The sequence below is a fragment of the Trachinotus anak genome, unplaced genomic scaffold (assembly GCF_046630095.1).
Source record: "Trachinotus anak isolate AG129_WGS33_773 ecotype Australia unplaced genomic scaffold, CSIRO_AGI_Tana_v1 ptg000028l, whole genome shotgun sequence".
NCBI classification, from domain to species: domain Eukaryota; kingdom Metazoa; phylum Chordata; class Actinopteri; order Carangiformes; family Carangidae; genus Trachinotus; species Trachinotus anak.
This window is the reverse complement of record NW_027273879.1, coordinates 5,426,242-5,453,998: the sequence shown is the minus strand read 5'-3', so window position 1 is coordinate 5,453,998 and position 27,757 is coordinate 5,426,242. Positions and strand designations below refer to the sequence as shown.

Here is a 27,757-nt window from a genome sequence, read left to right as displayed (position 1 = left end):
TTATCTTTCAAATAAGGTGAACCCGGTAGAGACTCCTTATTAACAGGAAGGAATAATCATGTAGTTATTGCCAGCACAGCAGACAGCTTGATTCATAATAAAATGGGCAATTTCACCTAAATCCCCCCTCAGGGTAACTGGTAAACTAAGGAGGGATTTGATGTGAGGGGTATGAGAGCTGTGATGGTGTGTTATCAGCTGAGTAATTTGCTCTTGTATAAACATGAATTACTGTTATCTAAGTGCCCCCTGACAGCCGATTGGCTCCTCATTAGGCCTGTGTGAAATGAGATTAGCAACGAGCCTCTAAATTATGATCCAATCCCAGAACGCATAATCTCTCACACATATATCCTCCCTGTGTCCCTCCCCGTTGTCTATTTCTGTCTTCTTGCTTTTTACCTCGTTGCCACCTCTGCTTACTCCCCCCCACCCCCCACCCCCGCGGCTGCTCTTCCCTCATTCTTCATGTCTCTCCTCACTTGACCTCTTGCTCTTTCTCTTCCCTCGCTTGCAGAGTGTAACTGCAGTGGGAGATCAGACGAGTGTGTGTTTGACGTGGAGCAGTACCGCAGCACTGGCAGTGGGGGGCGCTGTGTGAGCTGCAGAGACAACACTGACGGGCCCCACTGTGAGCGCTGTAGAGAGAACCACTACAGGAAATCTACGGAGGAGCCCTGCCTTCCCTGCAACTGCAACATCAATGGTAAACTGCAGACACAGAACCCTTAATTGTTTTGATAATAACTTAAGAACCCTAATTATAATCCACGCCAACGTCATTACTCACTACTTTTGTCTTCCTAGTATGAGCAAATTTAATTATGGTTAAATTGGAATGCTGTATTGGCACAATAAGGCACCATAAGCAAGATTTAGCTACAGACGAAAAGGACTCCAAAGATTAATTGTTGCAAATTTTATGGCCAAATGTTTTTAAATCATTAACAGCATTGCATTAATATTTAGTCTAACTCATCGACTACTCAACTGCCAAACCTTGCCTTAAAGCGGAATCTTTTCTAATTCATTATTTATACAATCTTGTTCCTCTCATGTCTTGCGCATCTCATCAGATTTATCCTCGCCTTAGTTTCCCAAATGACCGTTAAAGAAATCCGTGACTTTACTCAGCCCCGCTGTTGTAAATTGATTCAGCTGGTTCACTGACCGTTATCAGTGAAGAGGTTCATTCTTGTTCATTAAACACAGTCTAATTTTAGGTGAAGGGACATTAAATGTTTGGCCTCCTAATTACGCCATTCTCAGTGCAAAGAGAGAGAACCAGAAGGAGAAATGAATAAATATACATTAGCTATCTTTTTCTTCTGACTTTCCTAAATAGTGTCATGTGATTGCACAGAGCTGTTGGAGTCCATTATATTGATCAAAGGTTATAGTAGTCTCCATTAGGCTTCCCTTTTCTCTCATACTCACAATGCCCCAGCTGGTCTTCTCTCTCCAGTAACTAAAGCTACACTATGTCAGCTACAGTATGGTTGCAAGTTAATAAGCTAAACTCCTCTCTGGGGTTTTTGAACAGGAATCTAGTACCAGGCGTTCAGTTATCCCCACTATGACAAATTATTAATGATATATTGACCCATTTCATGTAATTTACCATTAACACTTTATGGATCTGACATTTTCCATTTTCTTGAAAATAATCCTCTTCTTTCCCTTTTGTCCTCCTTCCCTTTGTGTACCCTTTCTATTCTCCTTTCTTCTTTCTTCCTACATGATCCATCTGCTGTCCCTTTCAGGCTCGGTGAGTCTGCAGTGTGATGTAGAGGGAAGGTGTGCGTGTCGAGTTGGCGTGACTGGGGAGAAGTGTGACACGTGTCGGGCTGGCTTTCACTCGCTTGGTCCTGGTGGCTGCAGGTGAGCAACACGCATAGTCACAGACATATCGACATGCAGGAAACACAAAAACAAGGTTATTATTGAAAAATTACAGATTTAAGTATGAACTAATGATGTGACAAAGAGCTAAGCCTTTAAAAGAAAAATATGGAAGTAGACCAGCTAAACAGACAGACGTTAAATAAATCTTCCCTGTTTTGCAGTAACCATCTAACTTCCCGAAGCTCGAATTTATCAAACTACAAAGCAGCTGTAAACAAGAGGATTCTCATTTCTCAATGTGACGCCACTGTGAATTAGTGGTCTTCTTATCAGTGGGTACCAGGATCTGCCAAATACAGTATCGAACCACTAACAACCGTTCTAACAATGCAGACCACTTTAATTTTCCACACGGAAACATGAATTGCGGGTAAATCAGCAATTTGATTTTATTAAGATTTCAGCAAATATTTCAGTCTAACTCAGAGTATTTTATTCCCTCAGTCATTTCATCTCTAAACTTCCTATATGTTGTTCTCCTCCTCTTCTGGCCCTAATGCACATATCTGCTGAGTTCTTCAATCAATATCATATACTTACAACAATTAATGTCCATTACATCTGTCTTATCTGACAAGATAGCAGGACAATATTATATATATTCATTCAGTCAGATCAATCACCATGGCTCCATACCACTTCTTATTTGTCTGTATTTAAACAAGAATCTTGATGTAATTATTTGAAGTCTTATATCACGTAAATCTGTATTTTTTGCGTTTAATTTCTAAAACATTCTACAGGTATATGTGTTAAACGTTTTGGGGAATGTGAAGTGCATATTCATCATAACCAGATCTGCAAAGTTCAATAAAAAATTGAAACTACAGATCCACCCATGGATCAATCACTATGTGTAATGTGAGAGGATTCGTTTGTAGTGACAAACCCACTGAGAATTATCAGCTGATTTCCCCTCAACTTGACTTTTTTGTGCCTTTCAGCTTGTTTTGGTTTCATGTCACGCAGCTTTATTTTTCCGGTTCAGTCGCGTTGCTCTCATAACATCCTGCAGGCAGACCGATGAAGTTAGCCACTAGCTGGTAAATACTGTGGAGCATTTATCAGCTAAACAGCCACTCACTTGCCTCAGGAGCTGGTAGAAACAAAAACAGAGCTAAAAGCAGAATATTGAATATTGGACTTTCATTCATAAAGCTGCCTAAAAATGACCCCTGACTTTATAAATAGGCAAATGTTTGCCAGCAAGTCTGCCATATCAACTTTACAAGGCGACATGTGTTTCCAATGCATCTAAGCAGCTAGCTGCATGTTTAGAAATAATTAATAAATCTCCAGTCCAATGTTCACAAAATGAATCCAGCTTCATGGTGATCTGTCTTTTGTTTGGACAACATGCCAAATCTGTCAAGTCAAGCCAAGTCTTTTGCAATACATTTATTTTGATATATGTACTATATGTACATCTTTGTACATCTTAGAGATGTGGCCATGATTTACAGCATTACATTACCACAGTAGTTTTAGTTTAAGCAAATCAGACCACCACACTTTATTACTCTAATTTTAAACAGAGACCGGCCTGCTGCTGTCTGTTTTGAAATTATCACAGTTCCGGCTTTTACCCCACCTGCTGCACATTGTCAGTGTTTTTGTCGGTCACCCTGAAGTCCTGACCAACAGGAGAGTAAGATCTGGTGTTTGAAGATCCCTTACAACCAAGCCGGAGAGCATGCAGTCTTCTCTATCTGTTACCATGGTGACTGGATCCAGCCTCACTGCCTTCAGAAACTTCAGAGAGCAGCTTCAGCTGCAATCAAACCCAAGGAGGGACTCAAAAACTTCTCCTCCACAGATAATTAAAAGCTTAATGATTTATATCTGAGGTTAGTGTTGTCTATATTCCCACGATGACCAAAACCCCCATTACTAGCTATTTAGTAGTAAGCTATTAAAAAAATCATTGATAATTTAACCTAGTAATGTTTGCTAATTCCAGGCCTTCGTTTCATTAATGACATTGTTGTGTAGTTAATAAACGCAATTCCATTTATTTGATTTAAAGAAATAAAGTTTGTCGTTTTCTTGGAGAAACAAACTAAGCACTGATTGGAAAAATATCTCACAATTGTCAAATTGATGGCTGTTTACAATTGTTCTCTATTAATCGAGTTTGCGCCCTCAATACGAACAAAATAGTAAATCCATTGAAGTATTGTTTTTTTTATATTTGTGGCCTACTTAGTTCTGATTTTCATCCCTTCATTTTGCTACACGAATACGCTCGGTGAGTTAAATTGACTCTAAGATAGACAGAGTTGCTTTCATTCCTAAGATATGAGCGTGATTTACATTTTGAGTCTTTGCGCACTCACTTTCTCAGTCTGGCTGTTTTTCTGCGCCCTTTGTTGCAGCTTGCAGACGCATTGACCTGCCGCATACATTTTGATGATGAAAAGAAAATTCCAACTTTCTCTGACCCAAGAGCTCTCAAGTATATGTGCATATGAGCCTGCATTTAGATGCATACTGTAGTGCATATGTGTGTGTGTGTGTGTGTGTGTGCGTGCGTGTGAGAAGTATGTTGTAGTATTTATATTCATAAGAAGTCCATCCTGGCTCTCCCTGACCCCCTCTACCTGCCGAGGGAATGCTAAACTGTGATGGTGCTGAATTGCATATCAATGACTGTTTGGTGTTAATATTATTTCTACCACCGCATAACTGTGGACACTGTGACAACAGGTAGTAAACTGACTGTTAAACAGACAAACAGACATTCAGTTTTTGCATTGACAAACACTGTAGATGAAAGTTTTTGATAGTTGTTCTTGTGACTTTAAAACTGCTCTAATAATTATTTGTACATGAATAATGGATCAAATGAATACGTGTAATGTGAAAGGGGTTGCTCATAGTTATGACCCCACAGGCAATTACCAAACTCTGCAGCTTCGTTCAGCTCTGCGGAGCTTTTTAAGCATCTCTCTGGTAATTGTTCTGATTTTACAGCTCCCAACTTTACTGCTCAGTTTCACTCTCACTGCTCTCATCAGTGTTGTTTCCGGCTGCAAAAGGCGGCTTTTTACAGCTAAGAGGTTTAAATTCCTATTGTACACTTCCTGTCCAGTAGCACTACTAAATAAGATCGTAGCTTAAGATAAAGAGCCAGATATTGTTCTCAGGAGCACAGCTTCGAATGAAGCTGAAATGGGGATATTGCTCCATATCTGATGGATGTGTAGTGAACTATAGCTAACATGTTTGCCTTAATAGGTGAGAACATATTAGTTTTTTGTTTACGCTTCATTTACACTGCCCAAAAATTGCCAAAAAAAACATTAATGCAGGTTTAAAGGAGCTATTTATAAGTTTTGCTATTGCTACCTTGGCAACATTAGCATTAACAGCTGCTTAGTCACCGGTCTAGAAGATACATTGCAAGTTCAGCATTAAACCTAATTCCTTTACCTGCGGCGTTGTTTTCCAACGGTGGAAAGCAACACCAATATTAACTCTCGTCTCTATCACAACTTTTCTTCTACTTAAGTTAGCACGCTAACCATCTAGCCCCGGCCTGTGTCGTCTTTTGCTGACAGCGACTCACTGTAGCCTCCAATATGCCCTGAAGACAGCTGCTCAGATGATATATTATAACCTCTTATTGTATTATAAACACAATGATGGCTGAAGCTCAAGCGTCAATCACCACCACCTGCTCCTGGCAAGAAACCACGTTTGGCAGCGGAGACAACTTACAAATAGCCCCTTTAAAGTGAGGGTCAAGATGAGGGCAGTTTAACTGAAAATGATCACTGAATAAGATCCTACGTTTAGCCCTCGAAACCCATTTCCTTTTTTGAATATCACAAATTTTAGCAATAAAAGATTTATAAATCAACATGTGCAATTGTGCAATGTTAGATTTGACCCCTAGTTTACTATTCTCACAACAGAAATTTCTATCAATACACACACGTATGCATACACACATGCTGACATGCATGCACACACACACCCCTTTCTCCCATTCATACAGCAAAATCAGGCTGTTGAGTTGAGGTGTGAATTACTCAGCCCACTGGAGCAGAAACAAGCAGAGGCAGCTTGCCTTAGGATAATTGAATTATTTGTAATAGCACGTCATTAAAAAGCAGATCCTGTGTTACAATTTCAAACAAAAGTAATCAATCAATGAAGGTGATCAAACACATTTTGACACAATCCAAGACCCTGCTGACCCACACACCTACTCTCTTGCTTTTATCAAGGTCGTTTGTGCAGCCTTTAAATTTTGCATGATGGATTGTGTGCTCTCAAGCATCTCAGTGTTGATGATTTGTTACAAGAACTCTTGCGCTTTTTGAATGAGTACAGGGATGACAAAAACACATTGCCAGGGTCGGCTTAGTTATTTGGGATGCTCAGGTTCAAGCCTCAAGACAAGTGTCCATGTTGTTGAAGAGTCCTTGAGCAAGACACCCCACTGGCTGCAGAGTTGCTGTTGCGTAGCTGACCATCTGTGATCTGGAGGTGGGGAGGGGGCAAGTGAATAGAGAATAACCTTATGGAGAAGTCGTCACATTAAGTTGTCCTTGTCTGTAACATTCTTGGTTCTTCTCTGTCAGCAACTCATTTTCTCCCACGTACACGTGTCCACTAAGTGTAGTGGACTGACATCTTTTGTCTTCACATCACATCCTGTCTGCAGGCCATGTGAGTGTAACCACAGAGGGAGTGTGGGTGACTGCTCTCCTCTGGATGGACGTTGTCACTGCAAGCCAAACGTGGAGGGACAGGGCTGTGACAGGTATGTTATAAGCTTGGTGCTTGCGTCATGCATGCGTGTACATGACCTGTGGTTACCTAGGCAACTGTTAATGTCCTGCACAATGGAACAGCTGAAGCTATTCCTAATGTTTCATCAGTTAATGTCCAGAAAATAGTGTTTTTGAGCAAGTCTGATGTTTTTTTTTTTGTTTGTTTTTTTTTTATAAATTATTATTTTTTGATTATCACTCCTAGATTAAGAATTAATTTAAAATGAGTTTGTTTTAAAATATAAATTAAGTATATAACACCCAGCTGATCCTACAGGTGCAGCAGAGTACTAAAAAGAAAAGGTTTGGAAATAATTTGTTTAAAAATTCCTCTAAGTTTTTGGGGTTATCCATCATTCTGACTCCTTTGACAGTGAATATGACTGTTATAATATGTCACTAACCATGTCTCTGCTTTTCCCTGTCTGTTTCTATCTTGTCCTCTCTGGAATGCAGGATCAAACAGATAAACTCACTGTGACATTAGCAATACACACAGCCCCAGGTCTCCAACTACTGAATAATTCTGTGCTCCGTGTTTGTTGACTTTTTTGCTGATTTCATGGCTCGTTGAGCAGGCCCCTCTCCTGTGTAATGTGACTAGTGTAGTGGCTGATTTTTAGCAGTGTTCCCTTTCCCGCCCATATGCCAGCTAGTGTCTGTAGGTCAGAGCTCAGGGTCTCTGCAGCTGGGCTCCATTTGGTCCATTCTTCCTTAATGCTGCAGTCTGCAGCGACCAGCATCCCTGACTGCAGCAGTGAGAACAACTTAAAGGGATTAGTAAGAATAACACCACGGCAAGGATGTGGCAAATAGCTGCAATGAGACGTGTGTGCAGGATCTGCATGTTAATAACTTTTATGCATGAGGCTGTGTGTGTAAGCGTGTGTGTGTACCTACAGATGCAAGCCTGGCTTTTTCAACCTACAACAAGTAAACCCAGCGGGCTGCCAACCTTGTTTCTGCTTTGGCCACTCCCTGGCCTGTTCCTCGTCAGGTCACTACGCTGCTGTCAACATCACCTCTGACTTTACTGAAGGTATTGTCCAGGCTCACCAGCCATTAGTTAGGTCCTGTTTTTAACAAGATACCCTGATGAAATTAACAAGACCAGTAATGTCTCTTTTGTTCTCTCCGAATTCTCCCTCTCCTCAGTTTCTTCAACTACCATGTATTTTATTGTGATATTATTTATATAACCAAATAAAGAAAAAAAAAAAACACAGACAATAAAATCAATACAAAACAATGTAGATAAATTCCCCGTAAGAACATACGGATTTGAACTCTTTCTGAACACCAGTATTTACCATATATATACTGATATTCTGTAATTCAGAAGAGAATATCTATGATTCATGTCTTTTAATTCCAGATCAGGACGGCTGGTTGGGCGAGTTCACTGGGGGGCAGGAGCACCCGCTGCTGTGGAAGGAAGGGGAAGTCTACCTGCTGCCTCTCAGTGAGGAAGACATTGGCTTCTACAAAGCTCCTGGTGAGTCAGAAAGGAAAATAACAGAGATTTGAATTGGACAGATGAGGATCCGTCCTCATCAGGTTGGCTCAAATGGATGGGTTACAGCCCCCGTGAAGATGCTTTAGTGTTTCTGACAGGTGTGATATTAGATAATAAATCTTCTAGCAAATATGTAAATTATATTAGTGTTTGTAAAGCATCTGTAATAACCATAGCTTGTTCCTGTTGTTCCTTAGTTAGATTAATCAGGGTCTTTGGCAGTGGGTCATACAGCGGTTATTCTGACACCATTTCTTCCAATCCCTTATCAGAGCCATTAGAAGATAAGGGAATAATCTGGCGCAGCTACAGGATTTAGGGCCCATTTCTATCAGCTGCCCCAGCAGCGAAGGCCTGATGGAATTGGATGTCTTGGCCATACTGGAGAAGCAACAAAGTGAAAATTGGCTTGGTTTCTTCTTGTTTCCACTAAGTCGGTTCTAGGCATCAACTCACATCCCCTTCAGCCGCCACGCAGTCCGCAGCCAGAAGCGAAACAGGAGCAATCTCATTAACTCCACATCCTGGAGGTTTAATTCCCGAAAAAACGCGCGATCACAAAAAAGCGACTCCATTTGGAGGCATCTTTTTTTAGAAAGACGAAATGCTCGCAGCTGGAAGAAGATGTGACAAAGCCTGGTGGTCAGGCATAATTTGCAGACTGTCATTATAAATGCACGGCTAGATCTGCACAAGTTTGATTTTTTTTTTTTTTTGTATATGTGTGTGTATGTCTGCACGTGACATGAGCATAAGTCTATAATGATTACTTGCATGCTCTGCTGTATATAAGTGTAATTATAAATGTACATGGTTAATAATGTTTTTTTTAAGTTGCTTTCTTCTTCACAGAGTCTATAGTGATGTCTCTGTAGGCCACACAGATTAGTGGCCCAACTGGCCGAGAGCAGCTTTGTGGCAGCCTGCTTATCTACTTCACCCAGTTGCTTGTTTATGTTGTTTCTCCACATAATAAATGCACAAATCTATTGCCTTGCCATCCCTATTAATGATCTAATTTTCTCTCGCCTCTTTTTATTTATTTATTTATTTTTTTTGTAGCGGTGCATGTGTATAGTTACTTTAAAGATTAGACCAGAGCGGCAGAGGCTTTGGAAGTAGCTCTGGAATTCTTTCTAACATGGCCACTGCCTCTGCTCTTTTTGCTTTTAACTTGCATTTAAGCTGAAATCCCTCCACTGTGCTCTTCAACAAAGTAAGAGATAATTCTGAGTGACAACTCCATGTCAAACATCACACAAACTGCAATTTCTGTGATTCCCATGAACACATTCGTCTGCATAGTTTGTCTTGGGCTTAAGCTGCCACATAGGGGACAGGATTCAATCAGTGTTTTTTTTTTGTTTTTTTTCCTACTGGACTGGTGAAGCAAGAGAGAAGAGTCTTTGGGAATCTGCGTAGCTCACCTGGCTCCAGAAATTTTTGCCAATACTTGGACAAGGACACGGCGTCACAGATTCTCTCTCAATATTGTTTGACAGGGAGTTATTGGACCAGACAACAAGAGCGGCAGATAGCAGGGGGAAAAAAATGCAGAGACAAAGAATTTCACTTGACAGCCAGGCCAACGTTACGCTTATGAAAACACTTCATTTTTGTTAACGTCTTAAACCTCCTCCCCTCCCTGTACCCCCTTCACCACTAGTGTGTCAAGTGATAAAGCTGTGTAGGTAGGTCTGAGTGAATGTGTATGTGCGTGCTCTTGGGAACACTGCTGATCCTGGACATCTGCTTGACAGTTGACACAGGCAGAGTTCAAGTCCCTGTAGTGACTGAACAGACTGAACACTTGAGCACAGCTGCCAGGAACTATCATAGACAAACATGAAGTACCTCCTTAAACGGTTGCTTTGACCTGCCTCCAACAACTGTGGTCACCACTTGAATCTGCTGGACAGTAACTGTGGCTCTCTTGGCCGAGCAGTGTTTCATGCTGAAGGGGACATCATCTAACATAAATCCTTACAGCCATCTGTTGAGAAGCTTACAATGTTGATCCTTTTCATATCTGCAGCACAGGCCGACCTGCTAAGCCTGAAGCAGCAGGGAGACTGAAATAAAAGAAGAGAAGAATGAGGAAAGATAGACAGAATTTTAATGAAATAACCCTCTAGTAGAAGGCAAGAGAGCAGCATATGGCTGCTCTTGTGTTCAGTTGCGGAGTGGAGGAGGAAAAGAAGAGCAAAGATCCACGAGAGCAGCTCCAGGCTACCTGTCAGTCTGATTCAAGCGGCAATTGCAGCTTCACACAACCTGAGCTCTACCTGCACGCAGGCCTGTAATCCAGTCTGGAGGCCTTGTCAACTGGAAGAATGAGCAAAACAGAAAGGAGATGCAGCAAAGGGAAATGAGAAAATTGAGTGGCGAGACAGAAGTAGGGAGGGAAGGAAGAGAATAAAAACAAGAAATATGGAGTATGGGGGAAGAGAATTAGAGGTAAAAACAACTGGCTTCGAAAGTGAAAGAGTCCTTGAGTGAGGCTCGAGTGGGAGCAGAAAGTGTTGAGTATGCTGTAAACAAACTCATGAGTACAATGTGTCGTCCAACCACATTTTGAGATAAAAATGTTGTTACTCAATCCAAATGTCCACACTCAATGACCTGGTGAAAAGCCTGCCTTCATAGTCCTCCACTGGCTGCATCCCACTGCTGTCTTGACACAGTCAGTCATTTTGGCAGCCTCTTAATTCTCATTCATGGTCGAGAAAGAAATTGATTGATTGTTAGATTGTCTGTTCTCGACAAAATTTGTTGGCCACTCTCCTACCACTTCCAAAGTCGGAGAAGAGTGGGACAAGGAGATTTCAGATGCTGATAGACAATCTACTGTCAGATTAAATCTGCTGGGGCTATTGTACCAGGCCTCATCCTTGGCACGCTGGAGGAGCCGATGCTTAACTCTAAAATCCAATGGCTCAACTTGCGACAATTCAGTGCATCGTCATTCCACAGTGAACTATGTAATCCAATCAAATACAATTGCACAATTGTAAATTTCTTAAAGAATGTATTTATAAGTTTTGTTACTGCTATATAGTTCAAGTTTGCATTAATAGTCTAGAAGAAGCGTTGCAAGCTCAGCAACCCAAATAGTTATTTTACGGCAGCAACTCACTGTTGCCTCTTTATCTGACGTAGTGCTGCTCAGAGGACGTAGTATAGCCTCTTATTGTATTATAAACACAGCAATGACTCAAGGTCTGGTCAAGCGATAATGACTGAAATCAATTTCAGCTGCAACTTACAGATGCCCCTTTAATAACATGAGTGACATATTCCTCCAACATGTCATGTTTGTTTCAATTGTTATGTTTCAATTAGTTATGTTTCAATTGTTGAGAGAGGTTAAAACAACAACCATTATCACTGTCTAAAATCTATCTTCATAAGCCTTATGTAGAACTGAAATCATACTTCCTTTTCACATGCCCTCACCAACAAAGCACCCTGTATTTGAATGTAGCACCTTTTGAGGTCTAAACACCCACTAATAAGTCCCTCATTTACATTTGTGCCAAACCTCTACTGTGTGGGTTGGATAAGAACCCTCAGAGCTGAGACGAGTCATCGGAGTTGATCTCTGCTTCCACTCAAGCTCAGGTTCACTGTGCTCCACACTCCACTCTGTCCCCTGTCACTTCCCTTAAGAACAGAGATAAATCATCACCGTTGGTTTTGTAGATGTACTGAATGTGCATGTATGTCAGTCTGCATATGCATATGTGATGTTTATTGCTTTGGCAGTGCCCTTGAAGATGAATGAAATTTCCTTCTGTGTGATCAGGTTTCAGGTCACGTATATCTCGCGACTGCAGGCAGTGCAGTTTAGTGTCCTGACAGTATTGGACCTGTTTAGAAGTGTAAAGTTTGTCCATCTAGCCTTTGCCCTCAGACTGTCTGCATGGTGGTCGATGCTAGAGCCTCAGTGGGACTTTGTGTTTGTGTGAGGCGACGGAAATTTAATTGAAATGGAGTTTATTTAATTTGGTTTGAGCAAAGTCTGAACCACCCGATTGATCGTGAGCTCCTCCACCATTCCCCAAAAGTTATACAGGCATCTATCACTTGTTGTGATGGCGGCTCTATGTATTCCTGGCACAGCGTCAACAGCAGCACAGTCAGTGGACTTCAGACCAATCTGACACAGTCATAGAAACAAAATGGAAATAGAGTGGTACAGACTGAAGCACTGGTTTATTTCCACTCTATTTTTTTTTTTTAATGTCAGTTCAAATATATGCATCATTTATTTGGACTAACTGAGAGCTGCAACACTTATTTTTATCATCAGTTAATCTGTTGATATTTTTTCCCTTCCAAGAGCCCAAGCTGACGTCTTAAAATAGTTTGTTTTGTCCAATCAACAGTCCAAAACCTAAAGATCTTCACTATACAATGATAAACTAACAACAAACAACAGTTGGAGAAGCTCAAATCAGAGAAAGGTATTTTTGCCTAAAGAATAACTTCAACAACTTGGGAAATATGGTACTTTTACTAGCACTACAAGCCTGGCTCTGTCAGATGGTCAAACAAAAACTACCTACTCACACACCTCTAAAGCTCACTAACAAAAACATAGTATCCTGTTAATTTAATCTCAGCAAAAACCAAAGTGTAAAAATGACAAATTTGGGTTTACAGGGGATTATAACTGGACTATTTCTCGGCTTGGTACAGTGACGTCCTGCAGTCTGCACTGGTTGTCTGGCATATAACCCCTGTAAAAATCACAGTTTGTGAATCTCAGTGTTGTGAGAGGAGATACAGTGCATTCTCACGCAGCTTGCACGCTGTGGTATTTAAAGATTGCTAAACTTTTTAATTCTCTCCTATTTGTCACGTGAATTAATGAATATAAATCCACAGCAGTACACGGACAGCAGATCAGACTTACACATGAATAATCCTTCCATTGCTTTTTATAGTGATTCATTACTTTGGAGTGGGGCCCGCCAGTGGGCTCCATTCATTGATAGTCTGTCGGGGTTGTGAGTAATTATTGCTTTGGTACCTCTGTCCTCACAGACAGAAAGAAAGAACACTCAGGAACCGCAATGACACACATCAAACGCTAGCACTGTAATGGCCAGCAAGCTCTACCTGAGACATAGCCGCTCACGACCATAAGGGAGCAGTTTAGGAGGGAATATTAGCTTAGTCACACAATAGTATTACTGGGCTCATTACCCACCGTTATGCAAGGAATGCACAGTATATATTTCCTATTAATCATTTCAAAAGTAATATCTGTTGACTCCTATCTTCTGTGAGCATGAGTTTCTTGCATTATTCATTATTACAGTGCGTCACTCCCCAAATACACGTAATTGCCTCTTTTCTGCTCCCAAAAAATAGTGGCTCTGTGGAGACTGTTCTCATTTATAAACGTAATGCTACAATGATCATCTGCTGGCAGATGCTGTTCTGTTGAGTGCAGCTTAAGTAGCATGTGTGTGTCTGAGTGACTGAGTGGAGAGGCCAGATTTCAGAAACAGCATCTCAGAGGCGAGGGTGCAGAGATGATGTTATTTTGCGCAAAGGTTCTGCAGAGTCAGAAATAAAGAATTCAGTTAGCTAAATAATAAAAATGGAAGAATGAATATTACACTTTCATGCCTTTCCTTAGAATCCAGCTTTGTCCATAGGCCTATATCGAATGAATAAAAAGTTATTTTACTGTACTATTTATCTATCTGTCTTTCACTTGCTCATTTTAGCTCATTGGTTTTCCTATTTTTTAGATATTGGTGCACATTTTGCACCAGTGCAGATAATGCTAATCAGCTTCTTTACTCAGCATCTTCCAAATGAATAAATGTGATTGTAATCCATATGCTGTGTACAGTACTGCTAAAGGGACGCTGTGCACACTCTTGTTACAATAATGTTAGCTAAACTATTTTAGCTGGCAACCTAATGGTAATATAGTTAGCACTGATTAATCCACAGACCTCAATGTCTGCAGTTTTAACTTGAACTGCTTTGAAATAGTGCCTATTTGAAAATGCAGACAGCATCTTACAGTTATCAAGAAAAATGTTTATTTGAAACTTGTCAACTCAAACAGCCATGAAATGCAGACTTTGTTTAGCTCCAATCACCGTGAGCGGTGGTCTTTCAGACCCAGGAGTGTGTATCGATCGGTCTTTTCAGTTAGAACGCACACCCTTTCCATATCGGTTGTTTTTCCATTGGTTAAGATGTTTAGATGTGAGAGGGCTCATTGAAAGCATTCCTGTCTAAGTGGTGATGGATTTAATCTAAGCCTCTTTTTCTTTCAGACTGGCTGTTATATATTTTTATTCATTGTTATCAATATATATTGATTGTGAAACAAGACTGAGATCTGTGACAGCTCATTTCACTTGAGAAAGTGTTTTGTCTTTCACTGGTGATGATTGGTGGTTGTTAGGCCGCTCCCCCTGTTCCTGATTGGCTGTAATTATCTATTTCTATTGATTCTAAAGTCATGTTAACATGAATGATGCCTTATTGGAGCAAGAACAGAAAGTGCTATTGATTGGTCATGTAATTGAAGCCTTTCCCCTTTCATCACTGCCTGGTTTTCATTTCTACAAATACTGATCCTGCAGTTGAGTGATGAAAATAAAGAGCCCTCTCTCTCTTCAGCCATGAAAAAAGCTGCAACAGCTCGATTTCTTAGTTTAGTTTCTTATATGTGCAGCTTATTAGAAAGAAAAGAAACATGTGTCACTTAATATAAAAATAAATAAATAAATAAGCACTTTATTTTAAAGGTCCCATATTGTATAAAGCAAGATTTCCATGTCTTTTTTTTATTATAAAGCAGGTCTAGGTTCTATATTAATACTGTAAAAGTATCAAAGTGCTCAGTCCACAGAAAAATGCACACAGCTCATATTCAGAAACTGAGCCTTCTGTAACTTTGTGATGTCACAACAAAGCAGTCACCGCTCTGTCACGCCCCAAGCCTTGGAGGATTTGATTTCTCTCAGTGTTTACCTGAAATCTGCAACATTTGTATTCAATCACTCAGAAAACAGTTAGCCAATCAGAAGAAAGGCTCAGAGCCTTGCTTTTGATTGGCTCATCCTGTTGTTGCTAGAGCTCCAGAGAGAAGCCTGAGAGATGAGATGAGATGTTTTCTGATACTTAAAACCACAAATATATATTTTTTAAGGATATCAGAAATTCAAGTAAAACACCAGAAAGTGTAAAACATGGGAGCTTTGAATCATTTACATTGGTGCCAAACAAAAAGCATCAGTCACTGCAGCTGGAAAGAAGCTGAAAGATAGAGGAGGAATACTAAAAAAAACAATATAAAGTATAATAAACCAAATTAACTGATTGCTTAAAGAAATATTACTATGTATTAGACCATGAAATAGTTTAGAAGTCATTGAAATAATATCATTGCTTTTTAGTTATTGCTAAAAAGTAATAACTGAGTAACACATTAACAACAGCAACCAAAAACCTGTAAAAGTAAAGTGGGTCCTTACCAAAGTGTTGCAGGTTAAATAAAGTCATCTATTGATTTGGCCGCAGTTGTGACAGTGAGGGTGGGCTGTAGAGGCACAGAGGGGCACAGCAGAGATGATAAAAGGGGGCTGTCGGCTGAGCAGATATTAGATGCTCAGACAGTTAAACTCCTCTGAATGACGCCAGAGGCCCCTCGCAAGCAAAATCACCCACTCAAGTCCTGAGCCCCCCCCCCAACCCCCAGAAGAGCTCAGGATGTACTTCACACATGATTACGCTCAAAAACAAGGTGGCACCCAAGCATGCAACCTGTCAGGTCTGCCCACTCACTCACCCAGAGCTGGCAGAGAATGGCAGTGTAGTTGTTGTTTTTTTTTTATATAGAAATTGTTATGATTTGTTCATTTTTAGAGAATAACTGCTGCTTTCTACAATAGTGTTGTTTACATTTTTCATATTTCCATACTGAGAGTGGGTGAGACTCCTGCCTTGTTTTTTTATATCAGAAGTACAACTTGTGTGTTTTTCCTTTTAGTCAATTTTGGGGAGGAATGGAGGGGGTTAGATCTTTGAAGTCCTGTTAATGTGCTGTAATGAGGCAGAGATGAGAGGGTGGGTAATTACACATAGACTCCTGCAGTGCTCTGTGTGGGCTCAAAAAGCTTGAGCCCTCTGCCCTCACAAATACACACACAGAGTGAACGAGAAAGCAGCAGGGAGAACATTTCTAAATGTGCACAAAATAAATTCATCTTCCACCACAACACACTTGCCTTCATACAGCTCCATTTCTGTGTTTACTACATAGATGGTAGAGAGTTGGCTCAGGCTTCAGTAACAAAGCTGACTCCACTCACCCTCTCCTTTCCCATTAGAGAAATTCCTGGGTCACCAAGCCTACAGCTACGGCCAGCTCCTCCTCATCACCTTCACCTCTGAGACCCCCGAGCTGCTCCCCGACCACGTCACCCTGCTCCTCCAAGGCTCTGGAATCACCTTGTCCGCTGACCTTTCACCACAAGCAGCGCTTGACCGTGACCCCAGCCTCACACCGCGGCACTCCTTCATTGTCAGGTAGAAGCATGCAGGCATTGTGAGTCTGCGCTTTTTGTTGCTGTTGTTGTTTTCCTGCTGTTGAACTTGAGTCTCTCTGGAAAATACCAAAGCGTCTGCCTGAATGTGTGCATAAGAATGGATGTCGGGATGTTTGTTTTTCCCTGCAACTGTGAATCTCCCTGTTGCCTGACTTGTCCTTGTTACAGTATATATAGAGTCTGCAGAGTACAGACTATTCAGGACAGCCATGTGCTGATTACACCTCACCCACCTTGACTGTGACTGTGCTGTCACGGTCCCAGCAGAATATCGGGATGTGTGTGTAGTGATGAGCCAGCTCGCCTATGCGCTGGCTGTCATGTAGATCTGGCAGGTACAGGGCAGCAGCATTACATTTCCATTTTTACATTTATACATTTAGCAGATGGTCTCACCCAGAGTGACATGAAATGTGTGCAGCTGTGGAAAATCACCAAAACTACAAGAAAATGATACTAAAGCGAAGCAAAATTCAAATTTACACTCAACTGACAAATTCCCTGTGGCCTTAAAATGACGGTAAACGGTAAATAAGGTTGGACATATTCTCTGAAAGATGGTATTGGTCGACAAAGCCTCTGCAATGTTGAGCTGAGAGAATAAGTGGGATATGAGTTACTTCTTCAACAGATGAAACTCTCAAAGGTCTGATATTCTGACGTGGGGAGGTCACTCTCACACTGTTCGGCTGCTGGAGATAGAGAAGGAGGAGGGGGGGGGCCCTGCTGGAAGGATGACCGTGTTGTAGCAAGGGAAAGGAGAGCTAAGTGGATTATAGCGACAGCATGCAGAGCGCTAGATGGAGTGCAAGGTGGGTCCATGGCCTGGAGGTAGGGTATGTGGGTAGTGGTCCCTCTGCAGCCTAATATGCAAACACCAGGGTTTCATATTGGAAACAAGCAGCCACAGACACCCAGCAGATAGAACAAAATATTATTGATCTTAAAGAGAAAATAGGGCAAATGAAAAAAGCACAATGTCATATAAACATTATAGATGTAAACAAATATGAATACATTCTTTGGATATGAATGTGTAACAAGCTTATAATTTACAACTGGTAACCTTAAAACACCATTTACAGTTATACAGTCTTTATTTAGACTCAGTTTAGACTTTTTTTTTTTTTTCAAAATGCAAATAATGCTTTATTATGTTATTATTATTTATAACATGGTTAAAACATTATGCTATTTTATATATTTTGTTGGCAGATAAACTTCTGCATGTACAATGGCAATAACAAAAAGTATGAAAATGTAGTTAGAGCTAGTAAATCCTATTATCTTACTATCAGATACAGATAGTAGCTTTGCATTATACCCCAGTAGGCATAAAATGTGTGAATGTGCACGTTTTTAAAGTAAAGCGTGAAATCATAGCTCTGTTCTCGTCATTAGAAGATTAGAAGCCACAGAGGTCTGATGTTGGTGGTATTCCTAAGGGGAGTTACAGTCTGTCTGTGTGTGTCTCTGTGTTTGTCTGTGTGTGTGTGTGTGTGTGTGTGTGTGTGTGTGTGTGTGTGTGTGTACGTGTGACTGAGTGTGTTCAGGTTGTACAGAGCTCTGCAGAAATGTACCCTGCATGCATATGGCATGGACAGCTGCAGCCCACATGCCAGGATTCAGCTCGCTGATTTTCTGACTTAATGGCAAAGTTAAGTTTGAACTAAATATTTTGTTCATATATATATATATATATATATATATATATATATATATATATATATATATATATATATATATATATATATATATATATATATATATATATTATCTGTGATGCTGAGTTTGACCTACCACAGCATTTGGCTGTCAACAGCTGCAGTTTTAAATGAGTTTTTCCTCACTAAGAATACACGCTGTAGCTTCCCACACCTAAATGTACTGTAGACGCACTCTTGTTCTTATCATAATCAAATCAGATTCATACACCTCCACTTGCGTTTGCACAGAAACATACATATATAACTATAAAATAGAACGATTTCATGTGGAGTCATATTCTTGATTGTTTCACCGTTACCTTGTGACAGTGCCTAACAAATCTTGATATTATTTACACCTTGCAGGTAGGTATGGTGTTTATTATAATTTGAGGAAATGCTGCAGCAATCAGAGGCTGGATATTGCGATAAAGGTAGCAGCAATCAAAATCAAGCTGTGACGCAGTTCCTGTCGCACTGAGCTGATGGTGCCGGCAGTCTGCTGTTTCTGTTTTCTTGGTGTCTACTGATAGATTACATTAAATTGTGCACATGTCAGTTGTAATCGTTTGTTTGTGTTGTAGATAGGTGATGAGCATCTCTGTTTGGGAACTGAGACTAAAGCACTGATTGAGTCTCGTGCCAGCCTGCATTGTGTTTTCACTACGCAATGTCCCTGCAGTTAATTTGTGTTATTTTAAGTCCTTGTTGTGTTTTGTTTTCTTTGATCCAAGCTGAGCAAAGATTCAATTAAGTCAAAGGATAGGTTTACATAGTTTCAACTTTATCTTATAATACCCAAATAATACCTCTATGTTTTGAAGAGGTTATCAGTCAGTGTCATTTTCCTCTTGTCGTTACTGGCTATGAAGAGACCCCTTCATGTATATTATTGGGGACAAACTCCATAGTCCTTATTCTGTGTAATAAAGCCTTCTAAAGTCAATATACATACATAACACATAAAGAGGCTTCAGCAATATTAATTTGGCAAATCAAGCACAATCTGTTCAGTGCTAAGTTCCCTCTTTTTGTTTCCCTGCACAGTGCTCTCTCTCTCATGCCATGGTGATGGCATAGTAACACAGGGAGGTAGTTTCATTCATGCTTCATTCGACTAACTCAAACTATGAAGGCTCCTATTGGCTTTGGCTTAACTTTAAAATAAATTATTTACTCCATAGGGAGTGTGGATTTTCTTCTTCATCACTTTCACTGGAATCAAGTTAAGAAGTGGTCTCCTCACAGCCAGGAGAAACAATTTCAGCGACCAATAAGTAACTTAATATACACAGGGGTACGTGATTATTCTGTTAAGACAGACTTGGAATATTTGTGAAAGTATCCTGAGGTATTGTGTCAAGCTCATTGACAATCAGCCCATTACTTCAGCCTGAGCAGAAAGTCTGCCTTACCACTATAGCAAAAAGGCAGCCTGTGCTAGAACATGTCGTTCCTTCCCAAAGGGCACTGCCTACAATGACCTCTCATGAGCTTTCTGTGTTCTCAGGCCAGTCCATTTCATATTGACCCTCAGCTAAATGTATGGTTGTGCCACTGCCACTTTCTCTGCTGGAAATCCTCTGCTGGATCTTTCATCAAACATCAGACTTCCAGAGGTTCTCTTTGCACCACTTTGCTCACAACCAAGACTCCCGCAGGCCTTTTTCCTTCTTGTCCTTCACGGTAAAGTGGTCAGTCCGGAGGCGGGAGCGACTGTGAACCCTGGTGTGACAATCTGTGTGGAAGCGGTAGTATAATCAGTCACATTGTTGTGGAGAGATCTCATTAGGGCCCGTCGACCTGGGGGAGTGGGTGCAGTTTGCCTGTTCTCCACATTGAACCTGTTGAAAAAAAACAGGCTTAAGTCATTCACTCTATTTTTGTTCTCTTCCACCACTTGGCCTGCCGTCCTGTCGCCAGTAATCCTTCTCATCCCACTCAGCACCTCCTTCACACTGTTTTCTTGCAATTTGTTGACAATTCTGCCACTGTGTTTCCATCTTTAATTCTCCTTCCTCAGCACCCTCAGACCGACACCCTCCCTGTAGCCAGCCCTGGAAGCTCTCTTCCTCCCTAAGAGGGGATTTAATTTTCTTTGTTTTCCAGGGTTTGTTTAAAGTGCACCAAAGAAAACATGCAAACTGTTTAATGCAATTTTAAGAATCCACATGGAAATTGACGTGTTACCAGGTGGGGAGCCCTGTATTGTCTTCTCTCTGTGCCCCACGGAGTATGTTCTGGTCCATTAGCTCAAAACAGTCCTATAGAGCCTCCACATATGTCTGGGATCACATTCCCATTGTTCGACAACAATGGGCAGTTGGCTGTTGGCTGTTGCTGAAAGGTATCAATGAGAGCAGTGATATGTTCACTTCTGGGGAAGTTGAAGAAAAGGTGGGTTGCTCATGTGGAAGTTGTAGTTTGCTGGGAGGGGAGCAGCACTAATTCAGATGGGAGATGATTGAAGCATGAGCAGAGAGCTGGCGAGAATCCCGAGTGAGGAAAGGTCTGATTTGACGAATGCTGTGAAGAGGAAGCCGGAAGAATACCTGTGTGATTGCAATAAAGGCTCCGCAGAGCAGTTGGCTGTCTAGAATAATACTGCGATTGTTGGGAGTTTGGGCAGGAGTCAATATACTTGTGATTTTGTCTGTGGTGGTGGAAAACAGAATTTGACAAAGAACAGGTCAGTCATGTTGAAATTGGTTTTTGTGTGGTGGGTAAAAGCAGAGATTCCCACTTCAACTGGAGCATCAGGTAATGGGAAAACGAGGCAGAGAGTGTTACTGGCAAAGCAATGGCGGTATGGTGGACTAAATTCTACATCTACATAAGTAAATTATCTGGATCCTTTTTGTCTTGTATAATTTTTGTTAAAGTTACCACCAAAAGAATGAGCACAAAGACCAACAGAGATGCAACAGCCATCGCTTTAATTCAGACAATTTGTGGTTTTAGTGAAGTTTCGGTGCCATTGAGAGTAACTGTTTATTTTGCCTTCAAGTTGAATGCGAATAAGACAGAAACTCTTATAATTGCCCCAGAAAATCTAATTCCAAGAATCAAGCAGTATATTTCGCCATTAAGTGTTTATGTTCAGCAAAACCTTTGAAACCTGAACTGTTCTTTATCATCTTCGAACAATCCCTGTCTTTCCAACTGAGGGACAGTGCTAAAACAAGATCTGTAGAGACCAAGGTTGACATGGAGGTGATTATTCATGCTTTTATTTATTTTTTCTTGTTTGGATTATTGTAACGCTCTTTTTATCCCCTCTGCAATGGCCTCTAATTCAATTCTGCATATATCTTAAAATACTTATCTAACCTTTAGAGCTATAAATGGTCAATCAGGCTCTTAGGACTACTGAATAGACTGTCCCTCGAACCCATTATAAAACCTGAGGTGACTGTGTTTTTCAAGCTGTTTGAAAAACACTCTCCCCTTATCGTGGCGATCCCCACACTCCTGTGAAATCTACATGAAGCAGCTGAAAACGTTTTCATCCAGGCAGGTGTTTGGTTAGCCTGTCTGAATAGCTGCTCCATTTCACTTTTATTGCTCTGTGTTTGGAATTTTTGTACTGTTTTATTGCTGTAAAGCACTTTATGATTTTCTTTGATCTGTGAAAGGTGCTGTACAAATAACCTTTACTTACTTGCCCACATTTTTTCATGAACACTGACTAGGCACAGTGACTGTGTACAGCATCCTCAAGTCTTGTCCTCGCAGTGAGGTTGCCAGATTTGGTACCATCAGGCCTATTTACAAAACCTGTCCTCACTGTCTCTCTCTTTATCCGCTCCATCAGAGGATCCAGTTGCTAAACTGGGACAGAAACTGGGACACCGCTTGTGTCTCTCTGTCCCCTCTAATACTTTCACTGCTCGCTCTGGTGTCTGCGCCCCAGTAATGAGGTTCCCCTCAGCACCAAGAGCCCAGGCTAAAGGTGCTATGTGGTTCCCTCATTGAAATGCACTGAATCTCAGGGGACAGAAACTGTCATTAAATGTTCCTCTCTGGAGAAGTTCTCTCCAGATCTCATTACACTTCTCAGGTAAATGCACAGATGCACCTCAGGATGTGCTTTATGTCATTCCCTCATATTCCCTCTCTGTCTCTTTCTGCTTCTCTCAGTCACACACACACGTTCTCACATTCTCACAAACGCAGACATGTTAAGAATTTGTGCAAGCTGTGGCCATCTGGCAGTGTGATTTGCAACAATCAAGTGAAACACATTAATCAAAAATAATCATGTTTTCAAGAAAGGGAATAAGTGTTTCATTAATGGCATTTGACAGTATAAATAAACATGAGCAGAAACACACACTCCACGTATTTCTTGACTGGCAGCATCTGCATTCATAGATGATAAATATGGTAACCTGTAAAGTGGCTGTGTGTTCCCACCTGGTGCAAAGGTCATTTAAAAATCAGATGAAGGAGAAATACGTGATGGCGCAGGGATTCAAGCGGAGGGGATTGATGAGAGGAGGAGGTGAAGGGCTTATATAAGGAACCATCCACTCTCTGATGTTCCCCCCTGTTCACTTTCTGTTCCCTTGAAACTAGTAGGCGGGGAGGTTTTATTGCCTTGCATGTAGCTGTATGAGTACATCTGCGGCATGTAAGCCAAAAGGCATCCCTCAGATGCTTTTCACAATCGACTGATAAACGTTCTACATGCAGTGATTCACCGGTGATCAGCTGTTCAAAACAGCCAAAAGACGCGTTTCAGGAATCTGCTCATGTGAATGCCTGTAAAAGGAGTGAGCCAACCTGCAGAAGTCAGCAGAGCACTAGTAGTAGTGCGGGCATGTTGTCTATCTGGCACCCAGCTCATTTCTGTCATGTTTTCAAAGTTCACTGACTTTGATCATTGATCATGGCCTGCTAAATTTATTGAACAGAAAGCAGACTTTGCTGCCAACACGAAAAAAGAAAAAAAAAACTTTTGCTATAGGTGACTGAGCAAAGCAAGGAGAAACATGGATTTACTATGTGCTTGCAGGAAACCTATGATTTATTTAGGATTTAGTTACCCTTCCAGTGGTCCCGTACCTTTTCCAGGATAACCAGGGCTGTTGATTTATGGAGTATATACTGTATATGTAGAAAAGTTCTGTCACACAATCCAACTAATTATTGAAATCTGTCATGTTTTTGGTTTTGGGTGGTGATGGCAGCGACTGTGGGCCTGCCACAGCCTCATACCAGTGGAGACAAAATTGATAAAGACCAACAGCAAACCTTTGCCCAGAGTAACTTTTCCTCAGATTTTACTCAAGTTTAACCATTTCACTACTCTTTCCTTCTTCAAAACTGACTTTGGACTTACAGTGAACTACCACATCATAACAGCACATAAGGATAGGATGATGAAGCATGATAGCTAATAGCAATAGCAAAAAAGAGAAATACCAATTCCCTCATTCAGAGCAAGAGAGTGTCTGCGTAATCGTTTCCAAAAGTCTCTCTTTTTTCCCGTCCACACTACAGCACAACCTTGGAGTTTTCAAACTAAAATAGGTAGAAGCATTTCCAAATGTCTCAGTTTTAGGCGCTCAAAAGCTCTGGGGTATTGTGGGTACCGAGTGTAAACGTGATGTGTTTTAATGCTAAAATGTATTAGTGTGTTAACGTAGCCTGAGGCCCATGGTTTGCACTTGTGTCTTCCGTATCGCCAGCTTCGCTTTGAGTGATCACGTATGTTAGTTGGACGGGGTGGAGCCATGTGACTGAACACGAGGTAATGTTTTTTTAAAGGGAGCGTTCATGAACACGCACTGGGCCAACCATCAGCAAGATTAAGTCAGTGAGAGTTTCTAATTGTCAGTTGTGATACTTTTTCAGTTAATTGCCCAGCTCTAGTCCCTGTACATGTTTCATTTGTGTAACTCATCTGTATTTTTCAATTTTAGAATTGCTTTCATGCTTACTTACCCCTCTCTCTTTTTCCATCTTTCACACACCATTTATGTCTTGCTCTCATGCTCACCTTGTATCTTTATCTCTGCTCCCCCTCTAAAGGTACTTGTGTATGTGTGTGTGTGTGTGTGTTTGCGTGTGTGTGTGTGTCCAGTATTCTTGTGGGCTTTTCTCTCCTGATGATCTCCACTCATCCTCCGCGGAGCAGGCTTAATTACACTGTGGCTCTCCGCGCTCTGCTTGGTGCTGATTAAAAGGGACACTGATGCTCCATAGGGAAAGCATGACTGGGAGTTTGTTCACTTTCATGCACACTCTGCTTATCGCTGTCTGACCAGCTCCATTACCATGGCTTTGAGGCCCAGTTTGTAATTGCCTCTCTTTATTACTGTGCCTACATGTCAGGCCAGGGAACAAGGACCCATCGCTTCAATGGAAAGTCTGTGTGGCAAGCCAGGAATGCACACACATACACATATATTAGCTGATATACACAGTGTAAATGTGAATGTAAGACAGAGGCTGTGCACTAAATAAAGCATTCTTAAAACAAGTTGCTGAGAACAACTGACCTAATAAAACAGAGGCCACTGAACGCTCACATATCAAAAGGCCTGACTTTGGCTGATATGGTCAATAGACTAAAGATATCACACTTTATTCTTTTAGTGTCCTTGACTGTGATTACAAGGTTCATGTATTGTAATTGGATACCACTTCCAAATGAGGTGACCTTTATAAATGTGGTTAATAAGATGTAACAGTGGTGCGGAGAGAAAAGTCCATGGTTTATCTTCTGGGGACCATGCATGTCTGTACAAATGTCCATGGCAATTTATCCCATAATTTCAGTTTGACTTCGGACCTCAGTGGTTGACCATTATTGTTGTAATACAATAGTGTCTTGTAGATTAGTCACCACAGACCCTTTAACCCCCTGGATTAAGTGCTGCAGAGCATCTGGACCCATATCCATCTGATAAAACCTAATTAACCCATGTAACTACAGATTTGATGGCTTATTAGCAATTGAGAAATTCACGAGAGCTTAATAATGGTTTACCACCATTTTTTAATTAAGAGAAAGTGTTATCTGTAATTGTGTTTCCTCCAACCGAACATGAAGATCATGTGAATATAAATCTTCATGCTGCAGCTCCCTGCCCTTGGGACTGTCACACAATTGTGGGAGAACATTTCATAACACAACATCACCTGTGTGACGCTGACTCAGCACCTGTCATCAAGATGGAAAGAGTGCATGATGCCGGGAGTAAAACAGGCAGGTGTCAGCTGTACAGCCAGGAACAGCCCAGAACATCCTTCAGCAGGTGGCAGAGCTCAGTGATCAAGACCCTGAGTATCTGTTGAAGTCAGCACATTTAAGCTTTATCCAGAGCATTACCCGCACACACTGTACATGTGTGGCAGAGCATTTCATATCTTCTTAATTACCAGTGGAGAGTAATAAAATCGCTTAAAGAAAAAACACAATTGTTCATATATCCAGCACACAAACAAATGTACTTTTTTGGGTTTTTGCGCCTTTAAAATGTGATGTTTTCAGGGTTTAATCAGAGTTTATTTGCATTTGAATGCGCCGCACAAATATACTGCAAATGATGTGTTTGTTTCTTCTCGTTTCACAGGCTCCATGAAAATGAGATGAGATTTAAACCTCGGTTGTCTGCCTTTGAGTTCCAACATCTCCTTTACAACCTGACCGCTGTCAAAATCAGCAACGCTGGAGGACACAACTGTAAGTGTGTGTTTGTGTGTACTAGTGTGTTACTGTTGTAGTTGGTATTTTATGGATGTTTGTCTTTTAACCTGATTACCACATCATTATATGTTTGACTGCACTGACAGTTCACAGACATACACGATGCATTATTGTTGAGTATTTTACACACTGCTACATAGATTAGGAACATGGTTGTGTGTACAGGGTGGCCGTTGGTCCTTAAAAAGGCTTACATTAAATTCTACTTATAAAATGCTGTTAAAGTATTAACTTCTCTTAAATTCAAATTAGATGGTCTAAATTTTTTTTTTGTGACGTCGCCTTGAGATTTTCTCTAGTCCACCATGACGAAGAAGAGTTATTATTTCAGGTGTTTTGTCCAAATCTGTTCCCCCGTCGATATGTGTTTCCCTTAAACTTAACATGTGACCTTATCCTAACCCTAACCACTGAGGGCTACACGAACCATAGTTGTAACAGGTTTGGACACAACACCAGCTTGCTCTCCGTCAACTTCTCTGGTTAAGTGATTGCATTGAAATAAGACCTTGCTAGCCAAGGTAGTAGTTAGTTCATGAAAATGCAAATTTATCCACAAATGGTTTGAGAATAATGATTACTTGTTGTGGTTAAACAACTGACATCAATTTGTTTACTGAGAAAGAGCAAATTTCCACTTTTGTGTGTATTGCCATTTCCAAGCGTAGTCTTCAATGTCATTTGAAGTGGAATTACATAGGTCTTAAAAAGTCTTAAATTGAGCTTGTTTATACCTGTAGACTCCCGGTATGAGCACATTTGATAGAAAAATAAACATTATGTTGTATTATAGCAGAATGCATGGCCATTTACAAATAATACCAGAAGAAGTGCCACAGAAAAACTCCAAAACCCTCACATTTCTATCAATAAAAAATACATTTTCAACACAGGGTACACAAAGTTGCACCAAACACACTTCCTAAAACAATGTCAGCGTTTGTACTCGGGGAATAGTTCAACGGTTCCAAATCTGGCTTCGCTGAAAACAGGACATTTATTCCCAGATGTTGGTAACTGCTTTTTGAAATCCTCCTCTTATTTTTTTGTATCATGTTCTTCCTCTCTTTCTATCTGATAGTCTGCATTGTAAAGTGCAGGCGGGATCTGAGAGGCATTATGGCGGATTAGAGCACCAAGAGGACAGAACAGCTGGCCAAAATCACCAGCTCTCTCACACTTACTTACACCATTTTAATTAGTTGCAGTCAGTTCAGGCGATGTGACACAAACACACACACACACACACACACACACACACACAAAGATGTGTAGTTCCATGTGCACTTGCACGTTGGAAAAAGGACTAGCACAGAAGTTTGCTGAAGCACAGTCATGCATATTCTATCAAACTGTTTCCAGTCACCACCCACCCACATGAACGTGCAAACAAAGTCAAGCACACTGTTTACACTGAATCTATTGCACATCACAGGGGAGAAAGTCCTAATGATTTGTGTAAGGTCCCAAACTCATTCTCAAACAGCGTTAGACGTGCCTTATCGCTGCAGGCTGTGTGGCAAACTTTAATATCAAAATCCCATAAA

General features: G+C 40.9%; 1 protein-coding gene across 1 annotated transcript in view; it reads left to right on the top strand.

Annotated features, from left to right (window-relative positions):
* lamc3 (laminin, gamma 3) overlaps positions 1-27,757 on the top strand; it is a 96,739-nt gene that overhangs the window by 38,152 nt on the left and 30,830 nt on the right. The window contains exons 5-11 of the mRNA XM_071466433.1: positions 518-706; positions 1,764-1,881; positions 6,578-6,676; positions 7,589-7,725; positions 8,062-8,181; positions 16,569-16,767; positions 26,077-26,186. Of these exons, the coding sequence (XP_071322534.1) occupies positions 518-706; positions 1,764-1,881; positions 6,578-6,676; positions 7,589-7,725; positions 8,062-8,181; positions 16,569-16,767; positions 26,077-26,186 (972 nt within the window). The remainder of the gene's footprint in view (positions 1-517; positions 707-1,763; positions 1,882-6,577; positions 6,677-7,588; positions 7,726-8,061; positions 8,182-16,568; positions 16,768-26,076; positions 26,187-27,757) is intronic.